Raw genomic sequence first — 21710 nt, 5'->3', positions numbered from 1 at the left:
GAAAGCTTAATGCCAACTCTTTAAAATCTCTCACTAAATTACAATTGAAATTATACTCCCTTCATCTATTCTCCCAAAAACCAACAATAAGATGCAGAGAATCTATTATGTCTGGAAACCAAAACACTTCATGGGAGAAACAAGTAGTGTAGATCCAAAGGAACAGAAATCTCAGCTTTGTTAGCAAAACTATTATTGAATCCTGTTGGTGTTTGGGAGCATGTTTCTGCTTTTGTTCCCTCCTCAGTAACATGTCAGTTTGTGCTTTACTGAAATACATAACAATAAACTAAAATGAAGGGAAAAAATTAAAATATTTTAGTTTTATCCACAGATCTAACCATAAACTTATATATAAAAAGCTAACAGAAGAACAAGGAACACATTTCTGTTAACCGTTTCAGTATTGATATTAACATAGTTCAGCAGAAATATGTTTCATCAGATAATTTTCTGCTTTCTCTATTTCTAATTTGGATTTTACAAAGAAATGAAAACTCTGGAAAGACCTGTATTTCTAATCAGGATTGATCAAATCCATTTACAGGGTTAAAAACTGAACATACACAACAAGGAAAAGGAGATAAAAACTTTCAGAAAATCACTTCTGAATTTCCCAATGTCTTTCTATCAGTCAGGAATTGAGTCAGGGGTCCTACTACAGAATTAATCAATTGTCTTGCCCCTGAGACTCTACAACATTGGAATTTTCACAGGAATTTAGAACTACTAATTCATAGATTACCAGCCCTTCCATTTGCCCAGGAGGATTGTTTTCCTCACAAAGGGTTTTCTGTGTTTATGGATCACAGGTCCATGACCTAGACTTTGATTTATAGAAATAAAGGACTTTCTCCAACAGGAAGTTAGAAAATAAACCAATTTGGCTATATAAAATGCTGTAATTCTGCTAAATGAAGGGACAGAGTCCCACATAGAGACCACTGAGGGACATTACCTTTAAATCAAAACATATTTTTGAATCTTAGAAGAGTTAGTGCACTAATGTCCTAAAGAGTTCAGTAAGTAAGTTGTATAAATATATGAGAGCTTCACAGCCTCACAGAAGGAGTCTGTTGTGCTCCAATTTTACCTTGAAGTTATTGATTGCAGTCTAGGAATAGATACCACTGGGTACTGCAGCTGCTAGAAACAGACTTTCAAGTTTTGCTTTCTATCCACATTTTTTTTATTTACCTCAGCCCATTCTGTGGAACCCAACAATCCAAATTCTTCCGCGTCCCAGCTAGCAAAAATAATAGTTCGCTTAGGTCTCCAACCTGCAATCACATAGTTAAACCTGAAAATTCAACTTAAAAGTCACAAAACCTAGTAAAAGATTACTGGAGTCAATTGAAATCTTTAAAAAATAATCCTTAATTGATAGAGCAGTTAAAAAATCATCTTTAAATTCCCTAGAGGAACATAATATTGCAGAGGCATTTCATCTTTATGCAATATTTTCATTCCACACTACTAAGAGGGTAATATTACACTGATAAGGCACACGAAGGAATAAATTCTGCCAACTAAGATGCAGTGCTACATATGCATCTCAATGAATTTTGCATCTTTCATAATGAGAGACACAGCTTTCTGTGAAGGTGAAAAGTTAAATCAACACAACTACTTATAAGAACATTCAACACATGTCCTCAAAGTTGCTGTTTTCCATATCTTCATTTTATGTCTTTAAGAAATAAGTTACCTTCCATCTTCATTTTACCAAAACTCCGTACAACCTCCTGCAGAACAGCTGCACCTGTAGTTGGATCGATACCACCAAATACCCAAGAGTCTCTGTGACCTCCTAAAATAATATATCTGTCTGGAAACAAACACACAATATCAATACTTAATTAAAAATGCATTTAGGTTACGTGTATTTCCTTTGCATCCCTACTTGCATCAAATATGAAGTTTAATACCAGTGCCACACATTTTTCAAGGTAATCTGCCATCATTAACTTATTCTACTGAAGTAGATAAATGAAGCCAAGAAATATTTATACTCTTTTTTCCCATTTAAAATTATTTCATGTATATGGCTTGCTACTGTGTTAAGTAACAATAGTATGCAGAGGTCCCAAATCATGACTAGATTTCTGTACTTTGCATTGTGTTAATTTTTGCAAAGGCAGAAAGCATGAATGATGTCTTGATGTAAGAGGAACCCTAATGTAAAATGGCAGGCATTTAAATACAATTCTCTGACATCTATTATCCTAGCATTGCCATTCAAGTATATACTCAGAATGCCAATAAAAAGCAGTGTGATGGGAGGGACTGGACAACTATTAAGAGTTTCTCAGATTCCATATTATCTGGCTATCTAGAACCCATGAAGTTTCTTGCAACAACAGAACATTTTCAAAAAACACAAAATAAAGAAGGAATGAAAATCCTCAAGCACCCAGTGCTCACCTGGTTCCACAGCTCCTCTGAGGATGCCAATGACATTGTAAATTCGTGTTATTTTATTGTTTGTATGAACATGCATTCTGACTTTCCTGAAACAGAAACAGTATGGAGTAACCATTTCTGACCAAGAAGGAAATAAAAAGTCAGTGTAATAGTTTGGAAGCTAGAAAGTTTGTGCTTTGTGTTCAGCATTGATCTAACTCACCATGCTCTATCAGTGTCCCATTTTGTATTTCAAGTGAGTCTGCTTAAACAAAGATTCCTTAGAAACAACTCTATGAAGTGGAACAATAAATAAACTCAAACACTTACAGAGTTTATGAAATTGTTATTTATGGGAGCCAATTGGATAGACGTGTTAAAGGAGTAAACTGAAAAGCCCTTACAGTAATTAAAAATAATTTTACATTTGGGACAAAATTATAATTATGGGTATTACATATTTTTATAAAGACTACACTTTGGTTTTCTAGCACAATTCTGTGTAGTAAGATAGAACTTGGAGAGAAGGTCATCAGAAATATTCAGCCAGGAATAAACTGAATTATCTGTTTATGACAGCAGATCCAAATGACCATCAAGATTTGTCAATCCTCCATCCCTCACCTCTCAGTAAAATCCATTCATGAAACTTTATAAAAAGGAAGGAATTCAGGAGTTGGGAGAGCTAAAAATAATGCAGTATTCACCCCCTCTTAACCTGCCGAAGAAACAAAGCATCAAACAATGTTTTGTTTTGTGCCTGGCAGAACCCCAAGAGTTTCACATTTGAAGTTATCTTTCAGCAGCAAATCTGCACAGATGTCAAAATCAAAACCTACTTCAGGATAGCTACTGGACCTTTGCCCAGAAAATAACTGACACCAGTGCCTTGAGCATACATATACTCGCATACTTGCCGTGCGCAAGTGACTTTCTACCTAGACCCAAGAGGTTCCTTTTGGTCTGGAGCTAGACTGAGAGAGAAGTGTACATAGCATTAGCCCATCTTTAAGAAGCCTCTGTTGCTATCAAGAAGGGATATATAAAAAAAGTGCATTCAAAATATTTGGCATGTATGTTTTGTGGATGAATCATATTCTTTTCTTACTGTTGCTCTTCAAGACATTCCAAACAGCACCTAAATTATGTCAAATATGCCTCCTTCATTTTCCTCCTTTGTTCATTTTCAGCTAGTGTTAAAGCAGAGCAGCCATTACAAAATTATGTATTCAGACACACTCTTGTTTTGCAGGAGGTGGAACAGAGATAATGATACATCATTTTCACACATTGTCTGCTACCAGTCCTCACAGCATAAAAACTCATGTAAACTGGAACTATAACGTGACCTTTATCTTTGTCCATCGCAGTTTTTCAGTTATAAACAAGAAGGAATGCTATGACAGTCCCTGACAGTCAAATCCCTGACCACCAAATGCAATTGTTCAATCTGTTAGAGAGTATTAGTGCCAGAGACCTGGACTGTTGTATTTCTCTCTCAGAGCTGAAAATATGTAAATCACAAACATGTTATTGCTAATACAACTGGTCAAAGACCAATTCCTCCCAAGCAAGTAAGGTATATGTGCTTTGGACCCTTCTGTCCTGTTATTCTTCAGGGCTTTCAACCACAGGGTCTGCCAGCTTTGTGGCACAGTTGTTGGATTCCCAAACAATTTCCACACCTCACAGATTTAAGTTTACAGAAACCTGGGGAGGATTACAGTGGAGAAGGGGAAAATGCACAAATGAGAACTACTGAATGGTCAGTGCTTCCTCGTTGGACCACTGTATGCTGCCTGTCCTATTGTCCTCTGTGTCACCAGAAACAGGAAAGACCAAAGCTTGAAGTAAGGAGGAAGTTTAGGGTTAATTCAAGGGTATTAAAAAAAAGAGGTTACTTACAACTATATAACCATTGTTAAAAGGACCAGTGAAACAATGTCTGAACATTAAAGGACCAATGTTGAAATGATGGGGCTGGACCTATACCCTCTGAATGAGTCTATCCACTGACACTGGGGGGACAGAGAAAAACTGTAGTTTTGAAAATTGATTTTCAAATTCTCATCATTATTACCAAGTGTTACCCAAACAAAAAGAAGTAACTTCCTCCAGAATATCTCTAGATGTAGTGTTTCATAGTCTTTCTGTTGTTGAGATTTTTTTTTCCCAAAAAATATTTTATAAATGGGAAAGTGTTAAAACAGACCTTGTAGAAAGGTTGTCTGCAAATCCTGGCCCTATGTTGTAAGACACGTTGAGACTTCCCTTCCAGCTGCTGTCTGGAGGTGCAGGTCCTCCCATTGCACTGTTAGGTGAAAACCAAGACAAATGTAGTTGACCAGTAGGCTAAAACCTTACATTCCCTTACTGATTTCTGCATCTAAACCGAGATGGGTTTACAAAATTCTTAAAATCCTGATGCCAGAAAGCGATTGCTTTAAACTTCTCATATTTCCCAAAGCACACACTACTATAAAAGAGCTATGAGTACAAGTAACAGCACAGATTTTATCATCCTAGAATAATAAAATTTGCTGTACAATTGTTAATACTGACTTCTGGTGTGGACTGATGTATACTCACCGTAATAATACTTCTGCATCATGATATCCAATGGGATGAACTGGGATTTTGGGTATCCCTACACCTTCATTAACTTCATACCTGAAAGTGTACTCTGAGAAACCAGAACAAAATGTCAAGTTTATAGTGTTCTTAACAACTTTCACCAAACTGGAAATACTTTTGAACAGTGTAGCCACACAGTAGCCACAAGTATGCATCATTTTTTTTAAATTCTTAAATCATTTCTTTGACACTGATTCCAGGAAACCAAAATAAAAATGACATAACCACAAACCCCATAGTGCACCTGCACAACTGTGCAAGAGAAGTCCCCACATTTGATGGATGGATAGATTTGCTCTCCATCCAAAACTGATGGTGGGATGACCAAGCTGGTGTGTGAGGTGAAGCTGGCTCCTGTGCAGCCTATTGACAAGCTGCAGAAGACATCCACAGATGCATTCACCTATGCTGCAGGCACTCAATGTCTCTCTGAACCTGGTGTTCCCAGCACACACAATCTATACCATATGGTGTTGTCTTATGCCCCCAACATGGGTCACACAAGCCAGTGAGCCTTCCAGAAGCACCCCTGTTTTCCCATCCCATCAGCAGAGTGGGCTAGTAAGCACCTTCGTTCAGACTGAGTTCAGGATGCCTACAAGGACAAGACAAGCACATGGTGCCAAGTTTCGAAAGACTCCAGGCTACTGTTATTTTACATAAGAAATTTTACTCCCTGTAAAGAGGACTTCAAACTGTTTTTCTCCTTGGAATTTAGGATCGGCAAGGAAACATACCTCCAAGCAAAGCTATTACTCCTCTTTGATGGGAGACTATAATCTAGTTTAAACTGGTCCTCTTGAGAAACACAGATATTTAAAAATGGCTATAAATCCTCAGCCATTTTCTACTGCTTTGCTGTCTGTAAACCTACACATCCTGCTTTTCTAAGAGTTAAAAAGCTGGGATCATACAAAGAAATGTTCCTGAAGACTTACTTTCCCTGCCTAACTCAATAACAACCAGTTGAAATGATGCAGGTAGAATTTATTCTGCAATAGGGGAATTAACTATTGCTGAAAGTAATTTTAAGCAGCTCAATTTTTCTTTTTTTACATCTGTACTGAGAATAGATGAATTTTGAGTGCCATGATAAGTTCCAGCACCAGCTTATAAAGTACCTGATGGCCCAGGGTACAGATCTTTCACCCACCTTTTGCAGGATAACCTGGTGTCAGGGGATCCCCTGCCCCATTCAGGTTTAATACATTCCCACGCTGGGCTCCTCCACCTGGAAGGTTCCAGCCATCTGGATAAGCATCTACTCCTGGGGCGCAGTAGTCAGCAGGGTCTGAATAAAGTATGATCCCTTGGGCTCCTGATAATATAGCATTTTTGACCTGTGAAATTAATTGCTTTTAAGAAATGCCTTTTTAAAAAAAAAAATGCAGTAATACATCTGAATTCACTTCCATAGGGACATAGCTTTAGAAGTTGTACATGTGGAAGAGTGAAAATGACCACAGGCTCAGCAGAACAAACCACAGCCAAATACAGTACGTCATTATGTCATACTTCTAGTCATAGCTCAAGGCTATGAAATAAAGCACAGGACATAAAACTGGGGCATGGAAACTCATCACTATCCCCACTGTCACACTATCACCACCTTTGTCAGAATTTAAAGGCAGAAGAGTTAGCTATTCAATCCCCATGAATCAGACTCCTTATCAAATATTTACATCTTCAAATTGTTGCAATTCTGTGGATGAAAAGTATTAAAAGCCTTGGCTCAACAAACTACTCAGTTCCCTAAACTTATCTCTTGCAAGAACTGCCTAAGGAATTTGCAGTCATCTCAGTCTCAGGAGATTAATACATTCATCTGTTTTTATTGTTCAGGGAATTATTCTTAGAGCACAGTCACAATGGATACATCGCAGGCTTCCTTCTGCTCCTACGTTCCAACTTTCAGCCCTCACATCTCCCACCAGCTCTACCATGAGCAGCACTCAACTCACAGAGGAAAGAATAAAACACAACCCTTACTTTGTTTCCTCTGAAGATCTTCCCATATCTGGCAATGACAATCTTTCCTGTACAGTTAATTCCCATTTCACGTTCCAGCTTGAAAAAATCTTCAGTGCGGCCATAATTCACATACACCAGCTCTGCCTGCACAGGAAAGAAAAGCAGTTGCATAACAACAGGTCATTCAACAAACAAAACACCTGTTTTCAGAAATACAGAGTTTTATTCACTAGGTATGATATGGTTATTTTTTTGCATTTCTACAAATCAGAACCTGTACCCATAAAACCAAAGATTTCCATAATATTCTATAGGAGGTCTTGGTTCAAACAGCTGACCTTTCTGTATTAACCTGCACTTAACAGCAGCCCTTTAAACTGAGGCTGGAAACTGTCCCAATGTACTTTGCTAAAGGGACAAAGTTCTGTGGCCATGGAAAACCAGTGGCATTCCTTGCACACACAAACACTTGCTACTAGACACTTTCATTCATCTACGCAGTGCAATGTTGTCCCTGACTTGTTCCTCCATAATGAATTACCAGATTAAGTGAGGGACTTTTGTAGCCTTTGGAGACATTAATTTAATTCAAAATGTTTTCCAAATTGATTTATATATTACTATTTCTACATAAGACTTAAGCAAGTCCTCTCTATATCATTGAGCAGTGTGGAATAACCTGACATGTATCCAACATTTTTGTAAAGATAAAAGCTTTTCACTTATTATGTGATTCAGATGTCCAGCACTTTTTGGTAAACTTTTTTCTGTTATAGGAAACTTCTAACCTTCACACAACACATGGCCAATCTGTTCCTGTGTTCTCTTATACTAATGGTTAATTAAAACTACTACAAGAAATATTTTTGAGCACTTGGAACAATCTATCTCAGTAAGAGTTTCAGAAAATATTACTTCAGTTTGTAATACTCTTAAACAATTTGTTTCTTACCTCTGGCACTCCTTGTGCCGAAAAAGCATTATATGGTGGCAGCACATCAGTAACGTTCTCATACCCTGGTGGAGGTGGTTCAAATAATGAAGTATTGAAAATCTATCAATAAATAACAGAAGTCTTTGGTCAAACACTCTATCTCCAGGGGCAAGCTTGTACACTAAGCTTGGTTATGGCAAAAGATACACTAGTGTCCATAGATTGTTAGCAAAAAGTACAATTCTAACTAGTACGCTCAAGTTCAAACAAAAATCCAGTGATACAGCACACATAGATGAATTTTTATAACAGATAGATCACTTGCTAGGAGATGCTCATCAGTCACTACCTCAACTAAGCAAAGAAGCATCTGAAAGCTGACAAATGGTGGTGACAATAAAAAGACTAGTACATCCACCCATCACAGGTGGCTTTGTTGTGACTACACCCACTTGTATTGTTACTCTTCACCTCTGCTAATAACACTCCAGTTAGATGATCTGTCTTTTATCACTATCTGTTGCAACACTCACGTTGGCTCAAGGTTCACATCCACTCTTTGTCACTTCATGAGATTACAGCTGAGAGACTGTTACAGGGTTTCTGGAAGCATTTCTCCATTCTTCCACTCCTCAGCTCATGTAATCCCCAAGCACACATGCATTAGTTTCTACCAGGGCTTTTCATCCCTACCTGTGTGCTATGACGCTTCTCTAGCAGACCCTTCTCCTCTCCCCATTCAGGCTCAGATTTTACATCTACTTTTTTATTCCCGTGTGTGCATAAAATGGAGAAGGTGACTGACTGTTCATTATTACTTCCAACACGAACTCAGGAGACACCACAGGAAGCAGGAAGGATCAAGTTCAGAGCAAATCATTCCTTACCTCAGCACGTTGTCAAAGGAAAATTTGTATGGAAGTTCAAGCAGAGATTGGATAGGTACTTGGAAGAGAGATCTAACAAGGGCCACAAACTGGACAGATACTTGGAAAAGAGGTCTAATGAGAATTAAGAGACTAATTGCACCATGCTCAGAGAAACCCTGAACTGAAAACAGGGAGACACTGGAAGAATTGCATGCCTTAAATATAATTCTTTGTTCTTTAACATCCCTGTGCATCCATTTAAGGGTGGCTATGGAAACAGGATATTGGCCTAGATGTATTCTTAACCTGAAGAAGTATGGCCACTCCTAAACCTTATGGTCTACTGGTGTTAATTGCACCTCTCCACACATTGTCCTGAGGCACTGAAATTTCAGCGACTGCTGTTCTGCAGAGGCTGGAAAGCCATTTCTAAACATGAGTTCCCTTTGCACTCATACAATAAAGCACATGCTGAGATGAGTTGGTGGGAAAACAGAGGAAGACACTGTTCCTTTAAAGAAGTCTTACATAAATATAGTTTAATCATTAAAAAAATCACCTCATTCCCTTGATCATCAATTACTGAGATGTAGTTTGGCTGCTCCTCATTGGGGTAAGAAAGCAGCACATCATAATGAACGAGTTCTGCTGAATCCAGTCCAAATTCCTTCCACTGGCCTTGAATTTGTTTGGCAAGAAGAAGATTCTGTTCAGTTCCTGCGAGGTGAGGCAACTTGGTAAATGAGCTAGAACAAAACAGAAAATCGCCAGTAAGCAAATGCAGAGAGGCACAACAGAAGTCAGATCAGCGTGCAGAAATTTACCTTCAAGCCTTATGTGGGGAAAGTGAGGTCTTAAAGTCTGAGCTGTTTAACATGTTTGTTTATCGGAGTCTGCATCAGGATAAACACAAAATGTAGTCTGAGCAGAGGATCTTTCCTCAGGCTTTAAGATAAGTCAGCTGAAGCTTTCTCTTTGCATAACACAAATAGCCACAACTACACACAAGCGATGAAAATCAGTGTCATATCAGCAAAAGAATGTGAACAGTATGCAAGGAGCAGAAATAGATATGGAAAAGTTACACATTCAGAAATGTGCCCCCCAGATAATTCTTGTATCTGATGATAGGTTTGTATGTTGGTTGCATAACATGTACTAAGAAGTTTAAGTTGAAAATCATTATGTCAAATTATCTGTGCAGATTTGTCTTTTTTTTTTCTTAATAAAACCCCCTGAATAATAAAAGCCTTCTTAATAATATTTCCATCCAGATCAGATATAACACATAATGGTGGTAATTAGAAACAATATCCAGCCCCTCTGGGCTACCCCACACAAACCTGTTTAGAGTTTGTTGTGCTGAACAAATGAATTAAGGTGAACGGGGGCAGGGAGAGGGGGTGGCGGGGGGTGGAGTCAGCTGAGTACTAAGCACCAGCTTTGTATCCCAACAGGCTATTTGTTAATAGCTGCCCAAAGATGTCAGATAACATTAATTGCCATTAATTACTGGTGCCAAATACCATGACCTGTCAGTTCAGTCCATTTTCAAGCCATGTAAGAGTTTGTTCTTTTAGTATGTGCTCCCCCAGCTTCCAAATGAGAATGCTGCTGCTGGAGGTGATGTCCAAAGCCTCATTAGTCAAGGATGTTACATCCACTGTGACATCTTCACTGATAGACATAGCCAGTCATTTTCTTTCAGAAGACAATCACCCTAATCAATACTGATCTTTATTTTATTTTTATTTAGTTACATGAGATTAAAAAATGCTGACTGTTCCTAATTTATCTTTGTGTCCTTCCTGTATTCCAGAAGGATATGAGGTCACCCTTCCAGGGATGGACTGTAGTGAAGCTGTCTCCCCAGATTGTCTTTCCCTGGGGCACAACCTCCGCCTTCTTCAGTGTGGCGCCTGGAACTCCTCCTCCCTACGCCCTTCTTCACTGACCCTGGTGTCTGCAGAGTTTCTTACATCTTCTCACTCCCTTCTCTGGTGGCAAAAAGCAGCCACTTGCGGGGATTTTTTCCCTTAAATGTGATTCCCGGAGGTGCTGTGACCATCGCTGATGGGCTCGGCCTTGGTCAGCAGCGACTCCATCTTTGACCCGGCTGGTGTTTGCTCTGCCGGGCCTGCAGAGAGCTTCTGGCTGTCTCTTGCAGAAGCCACCCCTGCAGCCCTCTCCTGCACCAGAACTCAGCCATGCAAAACTACAACATTCAGCCACCAGAGACCTCCTTCAAGCACCAGAACTTCTCAATGGCAGCACCCTTGCAATCGGAACATCCAGGTCTTTCATATGAATCCCACCTGGCCCCCTGGGTTTGAATGCATCTAGATTCTCTGTGTAGACAGCAACCTTCTGCTCTGATGTTGTCTTTCCCTCTCTTTAAACTGTGCAGGTATGCATCGAGGTCCAAGAGCAACCTTTGCCAAAACTTTTCTTTTTGCACTTTTATTCTCTAAGTATTTTAAGTACCTTCTGATTCCTTAAGTATTCTAGCTTAAATACTATATGAGCCATTAGGCAAAATAGACTGAATAGCATGTGATGCCTTTCTTCAGTTTTACACTTCCAGTTTCACCCTTTCCATAGCTATGACTCACTGCTGAGATCAAAGTGTCTGCATCTTCTGAGACTCACAGTTTGTTTTCCTCACATGATAAAAGAAAATTTAGTAATTTTACAAATAAGAATATGGATAAAAATTCTCAAGTTCCCATTTTCTGTACTTTCAACAAACTTTTTGGAGAGTGTATTAATATTTTTTTCTGTAGTTCCTGCTTTTTATTTGAATTTAGGAAAATAAAACCAGTATGAAACATTTGGCCCATTATCAAAGCAAACAGACAAACCAGACACTATTAATACCCTATGGCCAAGAAACTTCAGCATAAATGCAGAGCTACTTAATGCTGTCATCAATCTCAGTGTTGCCTAGACTCTCACTCAGACATAACCTTCAGGAACATTCCGACCTACAGAGACCAAGAAATACAAATATAAGGCCTATAGACTTAAGAAGCTAATTGATGCTAGAAATGAAGCCTTCTGGGTTTAGAATAAATGTACAGAAATCACATTTGTCAGCAACCCTTTGATGTTTATGATGCAGCTGCTGACTTCCTTGCTGAAGATCAACATTTTACTAACCAGAGGTTATATTTGTTCACTCTTTATGTGAATATATTTGTTCCTCTGCAGAAGATATAAATATGCACAATATTTTGGGCATTTTTTTTTCATTTCTAGTGGAACACACAGCAAACCAAGAGGGTATTTCTATATCCGCAGCATTTTAGAGCTTTAGGAAGAACCACATGGATGCACTAGGATGCAAAAAAGTATATTTAATAACAATTACATCATGCAAGACTTAGCCAACCATACACACATATTGCACACAGACAGGGCCCTTCATCTTCTGAAGCAGAAGGCAGCCCAGATAGGTGGTGGATGCCCCATCCCTGGAAGTATTCAAGGCCAGGTTGGATGGAGCCCTGGGCAACCTTGTGTAGATCCAGGCCTGAGGTTGGTGGCCCTGCCTGTGGCAGGGGGGTTGGAGCTCTATGATCCTTGGGGTCCCTTCCAACCCATGCCATTCTATGATTCTATTATTCTATATGATGGGATCTTGAGCACCTGATTAACAGCATATTACCCAACACATCCACACTAAAGGAATGATCAGTTGTAACTATATACATGCAACTCAGTGCCATGCAAACTTCTTAGCACACTTTTAATTTATTAATTTTTTATATAGATTAGCTGTTCAAATGGAAAGTTCAAGGAGACAGGACAATTATCAATTAAATATAACTAATAGCAATAAGTGTATCCGAAATACAGTGAAATCATGTCAGTCTGAGACTGTAACGCAGTTAGAGCTTCAGACACTATCAAGGAAAAAAGAGACACTTGTACTGAGTTAAATCAAAACTATGGAAAGCCATAATAAAAAGGCATGATAGGTACTGGCAGTAATTCAGCTTGAGGGAATTACACTTAAGAGTACAAGTGCTCCAGAAAGGTAACTTCAGCAATGGGGAGAGGGGAACAGAAGGGTTGTGAGTCTCCCCCTTCCCCCAGACATTCTGCACAAACCAAATACTTCCAAAGCATCTTAACAGCTCTGCTTTCAGAGGCTGTTCCTTGGAGCTGATGTTAATCACTTTCTGGCTTTTGTCACTGATAAAATTATTCAAAAACCAAGATGCACAGGGCTTACCGAAGGAATTGCTTGATGTTTTCTGCTTTCATTTCAGCCACAAGTTTCTGTCTCACGTTTTGATAGACATCTGAAGGGCTAGCATTTTTTTCGGTGGGTTTTGTAAACCATCCTGAAACACATTTGAAAAAACTTCCCACTTAGCAGCAACCTCAGTGCTCACATCTTTGAGCCCATGTGCAACCTGAAATACTGAAGTCTCATTAAAACTAAGAGGATGAGCAAGGCTTAGAGCACCCTCTGTCAGCGTTTGCAAGCTCAAACATAGAAGTGAAATAGAAAAGTAAAATATACTTCATTGACTGAATTACCAAAAAAGTGACATAATAGAGAGAGCACACCCTAAATCTCTGGTAAATGCAGTCCCCTTTTTAAGGTAGATTCATCTCCCATTAACTTTAAACTATAGCTTAAATTCTCAATTAACTGCAGTGGGAGGAGTGATCTCCTGATGCATATGATAAAAATCCCTATTTTTATTTATACATAAATTTACAAGTATGTGCATAAGCATGTATCTAGTGAAGGTCTAGGACTCAAAAGCCACTCTGCCAGCACTGTAATAGTTATAGATTTGGGGAAGGGTGGGGTTAGTCTATTTAATAATTAAAGGAATAAAGTTAACTGTGACCCTAGTCAGTTTTTAAAAGTTAAAGATTTTTCAGATCTGAAAGGAAACCGTATATCAACTCTATGTATTTGTCTTTTAAGAAAACCCAAGCTCTTTTACTATTGTAGCTAAAAAATCACAAACTGGGAAAATTGTCATAATAAAGCCAAGTATATGTGCTGTTACATGAGTAATATATGTGACCTGTTAGACTTAAATGCAATTGTAGTAACACTCTGAAGACAACAACAGTGACACTGGATCAGACCAAAGGTCCAACTTGCCCAGTATCCTGTTTTGGGCCACAGCCAAGAAATGATGTTCAGGGAAATGTGTAAGAACAGCACAAGCACCAGAAATTTGCTGCTGAGGGATCTCCTAAATCAAACTGATGATTTTAATATTTAATAGCCCTCATGGATTATTTTTTTCCCTGCTTTAGTCTTAAGTGTGTGCTAGAACAATGAAGGGACAGATGCAAACATGCAAGTTTAGATTTAACATCAAATGCTGCAAGTGACTGTGGGAAAGAATCTAGTGTTCTAGTGAAGTTCTTTGTGCATGATGGAAAACTCAGCAACCCCGCTCTTGGCCGTCAGTCAAAACTCCTCCTCCTCCTCTACATTCTGCCCTTAACTCCTAAAACAGCAACCGAATAGGAGCATTTAATAGATCTTCAGTAAAAATCAGGAAACACGAATAAAGAATAACCTGGGAGGGTTTGTAACCATGAAAGGCTCAAACTCATCTGTTTGTGTCTCCTCCTGGAACGCCTGCCTGCCCGTTACGGGAAGCTGTCAGTTCACCAGGGCTCCTCTTGGGCTGAAGCACACAGCTGCTATCTTCCTCTCGCTCCCTATAATCTGAAGTCACTAGAGAGAACAGCCTCTTAAAACAACAGCAGGACGAGTGTCTTATAACGTCCCCAAAAAGCAGTAAAAAGTCCCGGGTGGGGAATTAATGACAATGGGGGTGGCACGTAAGTGTGGCGGGCAAAGGCTGTGCCCCTGTGTGTCTGTACTCACCTGCAAGAAAGCCCAGCAAGAAACAGCCCAGCAGCCCAAGGCAGCCGAGCCATGGACAGGAGGTGGCCTTGCTCCTGGCCATGCAGACACCGGTGGCTGGCAGCTTTGCAGGCTGCAAGGAGGGCAGGCAAGCAGCTGCCTCCCTCCTCCCTCCCCTTCTCCTCCTCTTCCTCTTCCTCCTCCTCCTCCCACCCTCAGCCCAGGGTTCCCCCAGCTTCTGTGAGCCTCAGCTCTCGTCCTGCCTAACGAGCCTTAATCCCTGGATGATGATACGATTTTCTGGCTGCAGTAGAACACTTCAATTTCTTAAGTCTTCCCCCACATGACAGTTTGTGTGTAGCTTTATGGTATGACGAACAGTCATCCAGACTCTGCACCAAGAAATGCCTAAGTACTATTTTGAAAGCTAATTGATATTGATTATCAGTACTTTCTGTTTTTGAAAATTCCTGCTTTAGGCTTAATCACAATCAGTATTTGACCAGTGGAAGTGGTCCAGAGGTGAAATGGAGGAAGGGAAAACTTGTTTTCTCTTTACCAAGGAAGCACTGAATTGCTCCCCTTTGTTACATTAATCCTTGGCAAGCAATGAATACTTAGAGCAGCTCAGAATACAATTTAGATTAGCCAATGGGGACACATCCAGACATCATGCAATCTGCAAGTGGGAAAAGTTGCAAAATTATTTCCTATATTCTCTAGCTTTTTACATTTGGGGTTACCAGGTTCCAGGGATCAAGTTTTCTTAGTCTAATTCAGCCAAATTCATCAGTATCTCATGGGAAACGACACAACTTCAGCCAAGGAAGTAGTCAAGATATTTTTATAAAATCATCCTATTTTGTGTCAATTTGGCCTGGCCCTGCATATCACTCCCAGCTGGCAAGTTCCTGCACAGCTACATGGAGGTCGAGACTAATCTTTCTGGAACAGAGGACCTGCTCATCTAAGACCAGTTATCTGGCTGGAGACAACAAAGCTTATTGGAGAGACTGGGCATGTTCAGAGTTCTTATCACTCACTCCCAAAAGAGTCCAAAGTAGATATATCTTATGAAATAAATGGCAGTGCTCCAAGTATCAAAACTTTTTTAAATAGAGCGGGTTGAGCTGAAAAGACTGGTTAATATCCTAATCACTTCACTAAGGCTTTTCAGGGAGAAATTGCAGTAGAATTAAAGCATTGGGCATTCTGCACCAGTCACCACCACTGTTTTAAGCATACGTCTGGATGGCTTTGGATGATAAGCATGTCCAGTTTTGTGATCTTTTTTTCCTGTCATTTCCCAACTGCTCACAAGCCATCACAAATTCTGAACACAAGGACTTTTCACACCAACATCTCACTTGACATATACAAACCAGATGGAATTCCACCTACAGAACTTATAAAGAATGAGCATATTGATGTATTATTAGCATTTATATAGCACCACAGGTGTGGGACTAGCACATAATAGACAGTAAAGTGACAAGGGCTTTTGGAGATTAATATCTAAATTAGAGCTCACATGATGATAACATCAGTGGAGGAAGAAGGTAAGAATAGCAACAGTGAGATAGTATGAAATGTATTTATTTCTATGCCTACATCTTTTTAAAGTGATAAGGGCAGCAGCAATGCTGAAGTTGAGCAATAACAGCAACCGAGTGATTTCTACCACTTAAAATACAGTCCTAGTACTGCTAGTTATTAGTTGTGGCATGTTCTTCGTTTTCATGGACTGGTGACCCATGGAGTATAGTATGTTCAATTTAAATGCAAATATAACAGACAGTACAAATCTGTGCCTTGAATCCCTCCCCTCCACAACAGGACAGGGGCAGGAAATAAGATGGTAAAGCTCATGGGTTGAGACAAAGACAGGGACATAACTTGCCAATCACCACTATAGGCAAAACAGACTCGATTTAGGGAAAGACAATTTAATTTATTGTAAATTGAGGTAGACTTGGGTGGGGAGAAACAAAGGCAAAAATTAAAACAACTCCTTCTCCCACACTGCACCCCATTTCTCCAGTTTCACTTCTTGACTCCGGACTCCTCTGTGCCAGAGGAGGTCTCTTGGGACCAAGCAGATACCCCGGGACATCTGAGTGTGCCAGGCACCTCCCTGCAAACACATGGATTATTCTGTACAGGGAAGTCAGTTCCCAGCAGAAAACCACCCAGTGCCATTTGGGATCTCATGAAGTGTCTGAGACCTCTGGGCAGAGCAAATCACACCAGGTAGCCCTCACACCAGGCCTGCCCTGCTCTGGCACAGGGGCTGCGGCCAGGTGACAGTTCTCAGCACTGCTGAAGGGACACTGCAGAGCCCATGCTCAGCCAAATGAATCCTGCTCTGTGCAGCGGGTAGGAGTTGACCGTCCTCAGATGGAGCAGTGGGGTTCCAGGCACCACCACTGGAATCAAAAAGGTGTGTAGCTTTCCACAAAGCCTTTGTCCTGAGGACAGGGAAGCAGACACAGCCCCAGCCTGCACTATGCATGGTCCCATGGGCAGCTGGTATGTCCCCACAGCCCTGGACAAGGGGAGCTCCATGACACCCACTCTCTGTAACCACAAAGCTGATCAGAGGTCTGGAGCACCTCTCCTGTGAAGACAGTCTGGGAGAGTTGGGCTTATCAGCCTGGAGAAGACTCTGGGGAGACCTTAGAGCAGCCTTCTAGTACCTGAAGGGGCTACAGGAAAGCTGGGATGGGACTATTTACAAGGGCAGGGAGTGATAGGACAAGTGGTAATGGCTTAGACTAAAAGACAGTAGATTCAGACAAGATAATGGCTTAAACTGAAAGACAGTAGATTCAGACAAGAGGTAAGAAATAATTTTTTTTAATGATGAGGGTGGTAAGGCACTGGAACAGGTTGCCCAGCAAGGTGGTAGATGCCCGGCACCTGCAGTAAGAAAGGCACTGTGTTGCACTGTTTGACCTCTTGTTTGACTAAAGGTTGAACTTGTGGCTTGAGAGAGCAGAGGGCCCTGGTGCTGGGAACAGCAGCTCTTGCAGGAGAAAAGGCAACTTCAAATCTGCAGCTTCCTTCTGACTCCAGCAGTTGCACAGCCCCCCACAGATCCCCTGCAGCCTCTGCAGTCTACCTGACTGCCAGATTCAGAGTCGTAGATTCTGACGTTTTGAGTAGGTGTCTCTGTTATCTCGAACTTCAGAACTCCCTTATCTGACTCCAGCTAAAATCAAGTTTACACTGCTGGCAGATAACAAATTCAGTTTACAAACTTTGACCCTTTCTCCCACAAGAGGAATGCACCCAGTGAGGCAGAGAGAGTAAAAAGACTGTGCACCGAACATAAACCAAATGCTATCTTCCAGTATGTACAAGAAGCTTCTCAAGAAGACAGTCAGCCTCTTGAGTGGTGCATGACAGGAGGAGGAGAAACAAGTCAAAAACAAAACCAAGGGGTTCCGTCTGGATATAAGGAAAACCTTTTTTCATCATTAGGGCAGCAAAGCACTGGAATATGTTGCACAAAGAGGTTATTTCGATTCCACCCATAAAGATTTTCAAGAACGAACTGGATAAAACTCTCTGCAACCTGGTCTGACCTGGAGGCTCCCTCTGCTTTGAGCAGGATTTTGGACTAGACACCTGCTGAGTTCTCTTACCTATGATTGTGGTATATTCTTCATTCATTACAACCCCCTACCCTGTGGAGCTTTTGCTGATCGAGTGAAAGAATACAATTTACTCTGACTCCAGCTGTGAGAGTTGCTGCTGTGCTCCACCATGGCACTCTCTGTAGTCCAGCAACACATTTCAAACTGCTCATGCAAGCAGAGATGAGCACAGGTCCCATCTCAAATATCTTACAGTTCTCATCTCAAATATCTTCCAGATCCCATCTCAAAGATCTTCACTACCAGTGACTACTCTGCCTCAGCTCAACCAACACTTAAAGTAAGGTCTGTGCCGACAGCATCTGTCTCTAGAAATGATGCTGCCAGGTTAATGGGCTTTCCAGCAAAAGAGACACTGACATTGCTGGTTTCATGACAGCAAGGATTAACTGAGGATACAAGTATAATTTCTACCTTTTCTACATATGGGTATCCTTGAATTTAATTTGATTTAGAGTCATAGAACATAGGACAGGTGTTACAGTTCTCTGGAAAATTTTGTCAACATCCAATTCATGACCTTATGATATGAAGCACTTAAAAAAATACCATGGCTTTTTCACTTCACCTCCAGATTCTTTAATGTAATTAATCAAATTGGAAAGGATGCTCTCAGCAATGCCACTGTGCCAGCTAGGTTCCTCTCTCTGCTTACTAAATACTTCTAAAGCTCTTCTCTTGTAATTAAGTCATCTACTGCTGTATATAGATCAGTGACACGGTGAGTTTGCCTGCAGTAACTGTAAAAGCTAAATGAATGTTTGCAAGGAGCTGTCTGAAATTAGGATGTCAGTTCTTCCAAGTATTAATTACAGCATGTTTATAAAATAAAAGAACAGGATGTTTATTATAGTAAACAACTCTGCTAATCACCATATCTAGCTGAAAATATCTGTAGTTTCATGAAAAACTGGAGTGTGTTAGAAGATCAATAAACTATGAGTTCAGGATACTTAGTAGATTTTGGGTTTTATTCCTGTTAACAACTGAATTATGGTTTTTACTTAATTCAACAGTCTTTGTTGTCCAGTTACTATGGAATAGTATCAAAACTTCAGAGCTAAAAGCACTGATCTGGTCAACAGCACTTGGCAGTGTTAAGACTGAATTTTAACTCACTGCAGAAATCTAGACTAAAAAAACTTTTTAATGTTGCTTGAACTTCTACTTTGCTGAAGGAGAATTAGCACGTAAACCTTGTCTTGACTTGTATAAGAAAGGATTTCACACTTGGGGCTAATAGCTATGCCCCTGAGATACCCTGACAGATCTAACAAAACCCACAGATGCTTAAAAAGTCATTATTGCTGTATCTGGCTTGTCATTGTCTGCCTTTCCTTAGTAGACTGCTTCATACCATGCATCTCACATACATGTGTCTCATTCTGAGCTCTAAGACTCAATGCAGTGAAATTCTCAATGCAATTACAAAGTTTGCAAGAATGTACTAACAGTCAGTGGTCTTAATGCACATTAACCATTGCTCCCCACTTGTCTGGTAGGAATTGGACGTATGTCCATATGAACCATCACTGATATATGTCAGTTGGGCTGATTTTATTCATAAATATCCAATCAGACCCTTGCTTATTTGTATCATCCTAGCAAAAAAGTCTTGTGACATGGTATTTCTCAGTGCATACACAACTTCTTTCTCATTTTTTTGCTTTTTTTTTTTAGAACTCAAAATCCTAGTGACACATACAGGAAATGGACAGCTGTACAAGCATCCATGCAAGCAATTTGCCATATGGCTTGGACAGCTGACTACAGATCACGTAGTTTCATTAAGTGGCTGTCTCAAGAGAAGTCAGCATCAAGTATTAGGCTTCTATGAGTGGAGATCAGAAAAGCAGACAAGTGAGTAGGGAAACACAGCATGGAGCCTAGTGTCTTAGACCACAAATCCCTTTGGAAAATGTCTGGGATATGGCTTGGGGAAAGAGCTGGACTGAGTCCATCTAAGGATCTTCTCTCAAAACATTAAGCAAAGCTCCACTTGCTTTTAAAACTCAGCCTGCTACAGGTTGTGGTTTGCACCAAAGAAAGGTGGGTCAAAAAACACACCTGAATCTGGAAGAAAGCACTAGACAGTTAGAGTCTTGACCTTACCACAACATCACATAAACAACTGTGTTACAAACAGCCTTAAAAGTGCTTCCTCTCTCTGGACCTTCAATTACTTGTGTGCAGGGGAACACAGTTGAAAGGAGTGAGAGGACTTCAGTGTCTTTATTCTATTCCCTGGTTAGGGGACAGTCCACAGTACTTTTTAAAGGGATGGTGATGTGGTGTAGTAGTGTAACTGTGTCTGTATTTTCTGAGGTCCTGGGACTTGCTCTTGTGTATAACTGCTGCCTTAATTAAACTTAAATGAAACAATGCAATGGTTAGGCTAGAGATTAAAAAATTATGTCTTCTGTGCTGAGAGAAGAAGTCACTAAGGAAGTTTACAGGTCATTTAGGGAGAGATCTCTGCAATTTCGGAGTTTGATGTTTCAGCTCATCCTCCTTAGTAATAAAAACCCACTCTTTTAGAATCCATTTCATCAACAGAAGCTACTCATTGCTGTCCCCGCTCTGTATGGTCTATTTGTGTTATTGTTCCTTGGACTGCTGCAGACAAAATTCTCTAGGTTAACCTAACCAATGATCTAAACCAACAGAGCTAATTTTGCCAGAGGTGGATTACAGACCATCCTAATGAATTCTCCACTGGCAAAAGGAGCAGTGGAGCAGCCAGTCAGAGACAGCCATGTTACCCATTAGCACAACTAGATTTGGGAAAAGACATGTCTCCATGGTTTTACTCCACTTTCATAAAAATAAAATAATTGAGCAATAGCTGTGTCTGTAGGCCATTTCCCATTATCTGGTAAACTGGAATATTTTATGAGAAAGGCCAACAGTTAGGTGAAATAATGATTTAATTATAGTAACTTGCCTAAAGGGTTTTCATGTGAAGAGAAGAAATATTTATGAATAAATGAGAGCTTATGGAAAAGGAAAAAAAATATCATGAAAACTATCATGATACTGAAATCCTTCAGATCATGGGACACTCTTCTAGGACATGGTGGAGGCCCCAGATGAAATGGCAGATCTCATTATGCAAAATGTTGCTGTGCAAAATGTCAGTAATCCTCTAACAGCAGAGTGGCAAGCAAAGGGATTTGATTTTCTGAGTCTTCTCTGTCTGATCTCAGTCATCCACTGCAGTCCTTTGAGCAGACTGTCATAGGAGTAAGCTGCACACCAAAATCAGAAATAGAGACTCTACAAAGATGGTAATAATTTGGTATCCTTTCAAACTCGGGGCATAATGAATGTTCTTTGCTTCTAATTGTCTTCATATGGAAAATGCCTTGACATGGACAAGGCGTAACAGG

At 40.2% G+C, this 21710-nt stretch overlaps 1 protein-coding gene across 1 annotated transcript in view; it reads right to left on the bottom strand.

Annotated features, from left to right (window-relative positions):
- The window catches only part of LOC311192138 (N-acetylated-alpha-linked acidic dipeptidase 2-like), a gene marked incomplete at its 5' end in the record, with an annotated part of 34931 nt that extends 20166 nt beyond the window's left edge, over window positions 1-14765 (bottom strand). Inside the window, 11 exons of the mRNA XM_084264562.1 lie at window positions 1198-1280; window positions 1709-1828; window positions 2425-2510; window positions 4616-4714; window positions 4993-5086; window positions 6191-6377; window positions 7027-7152; window positions 7961-8062; window positions 9371-9557; window positions 13049-13160; window positions 14684-14765. Of these exons, the coding sequence (XP_084120688.1) occupies window positions 1198-1280; window positions 1709-1828; window positions 2425-2510; window positions 4616-4714; window positions 4993-5086; window positions 6191-6377; window positions 7027-7152; window positions 7961-8062; window positions 9371-9557; window positions 13049-13160; window positions 14684-14765 (1278 nt within the window). The remainder of the gene's footprint in view (window positions 1-1197; window positions 1281-1708; window positions 1829-2424; window positions 2511-4615; window positions 4715-4992; window positions 5087-6190; window positions 6378-7026; window positions 7153-7960; window positions 8063-9370; window positions 9558-13048; window positions 13161-14683) is intronic.
- Window positions 14766-21710: the final 6945 nt, after the last annotated feature.

This window comes from Gallinula chloropus (genome assembly GCF_964237585.1).
Source record: "Gallinula chloropus genome assembly, chromosome: 1".
Taxonomy (NCBI): domain Eukaryota; kingdom Metazoa; phylum Chordata; class Aves; order Gruiformes; family Rallidae; genus Gallinula; species Gallinula chloropus.
The sequence above is the reverse complement of the archived record's forward strand: the minus strand, read 5'-3'. Positions and strand labels throughout refer to the sequence as shown.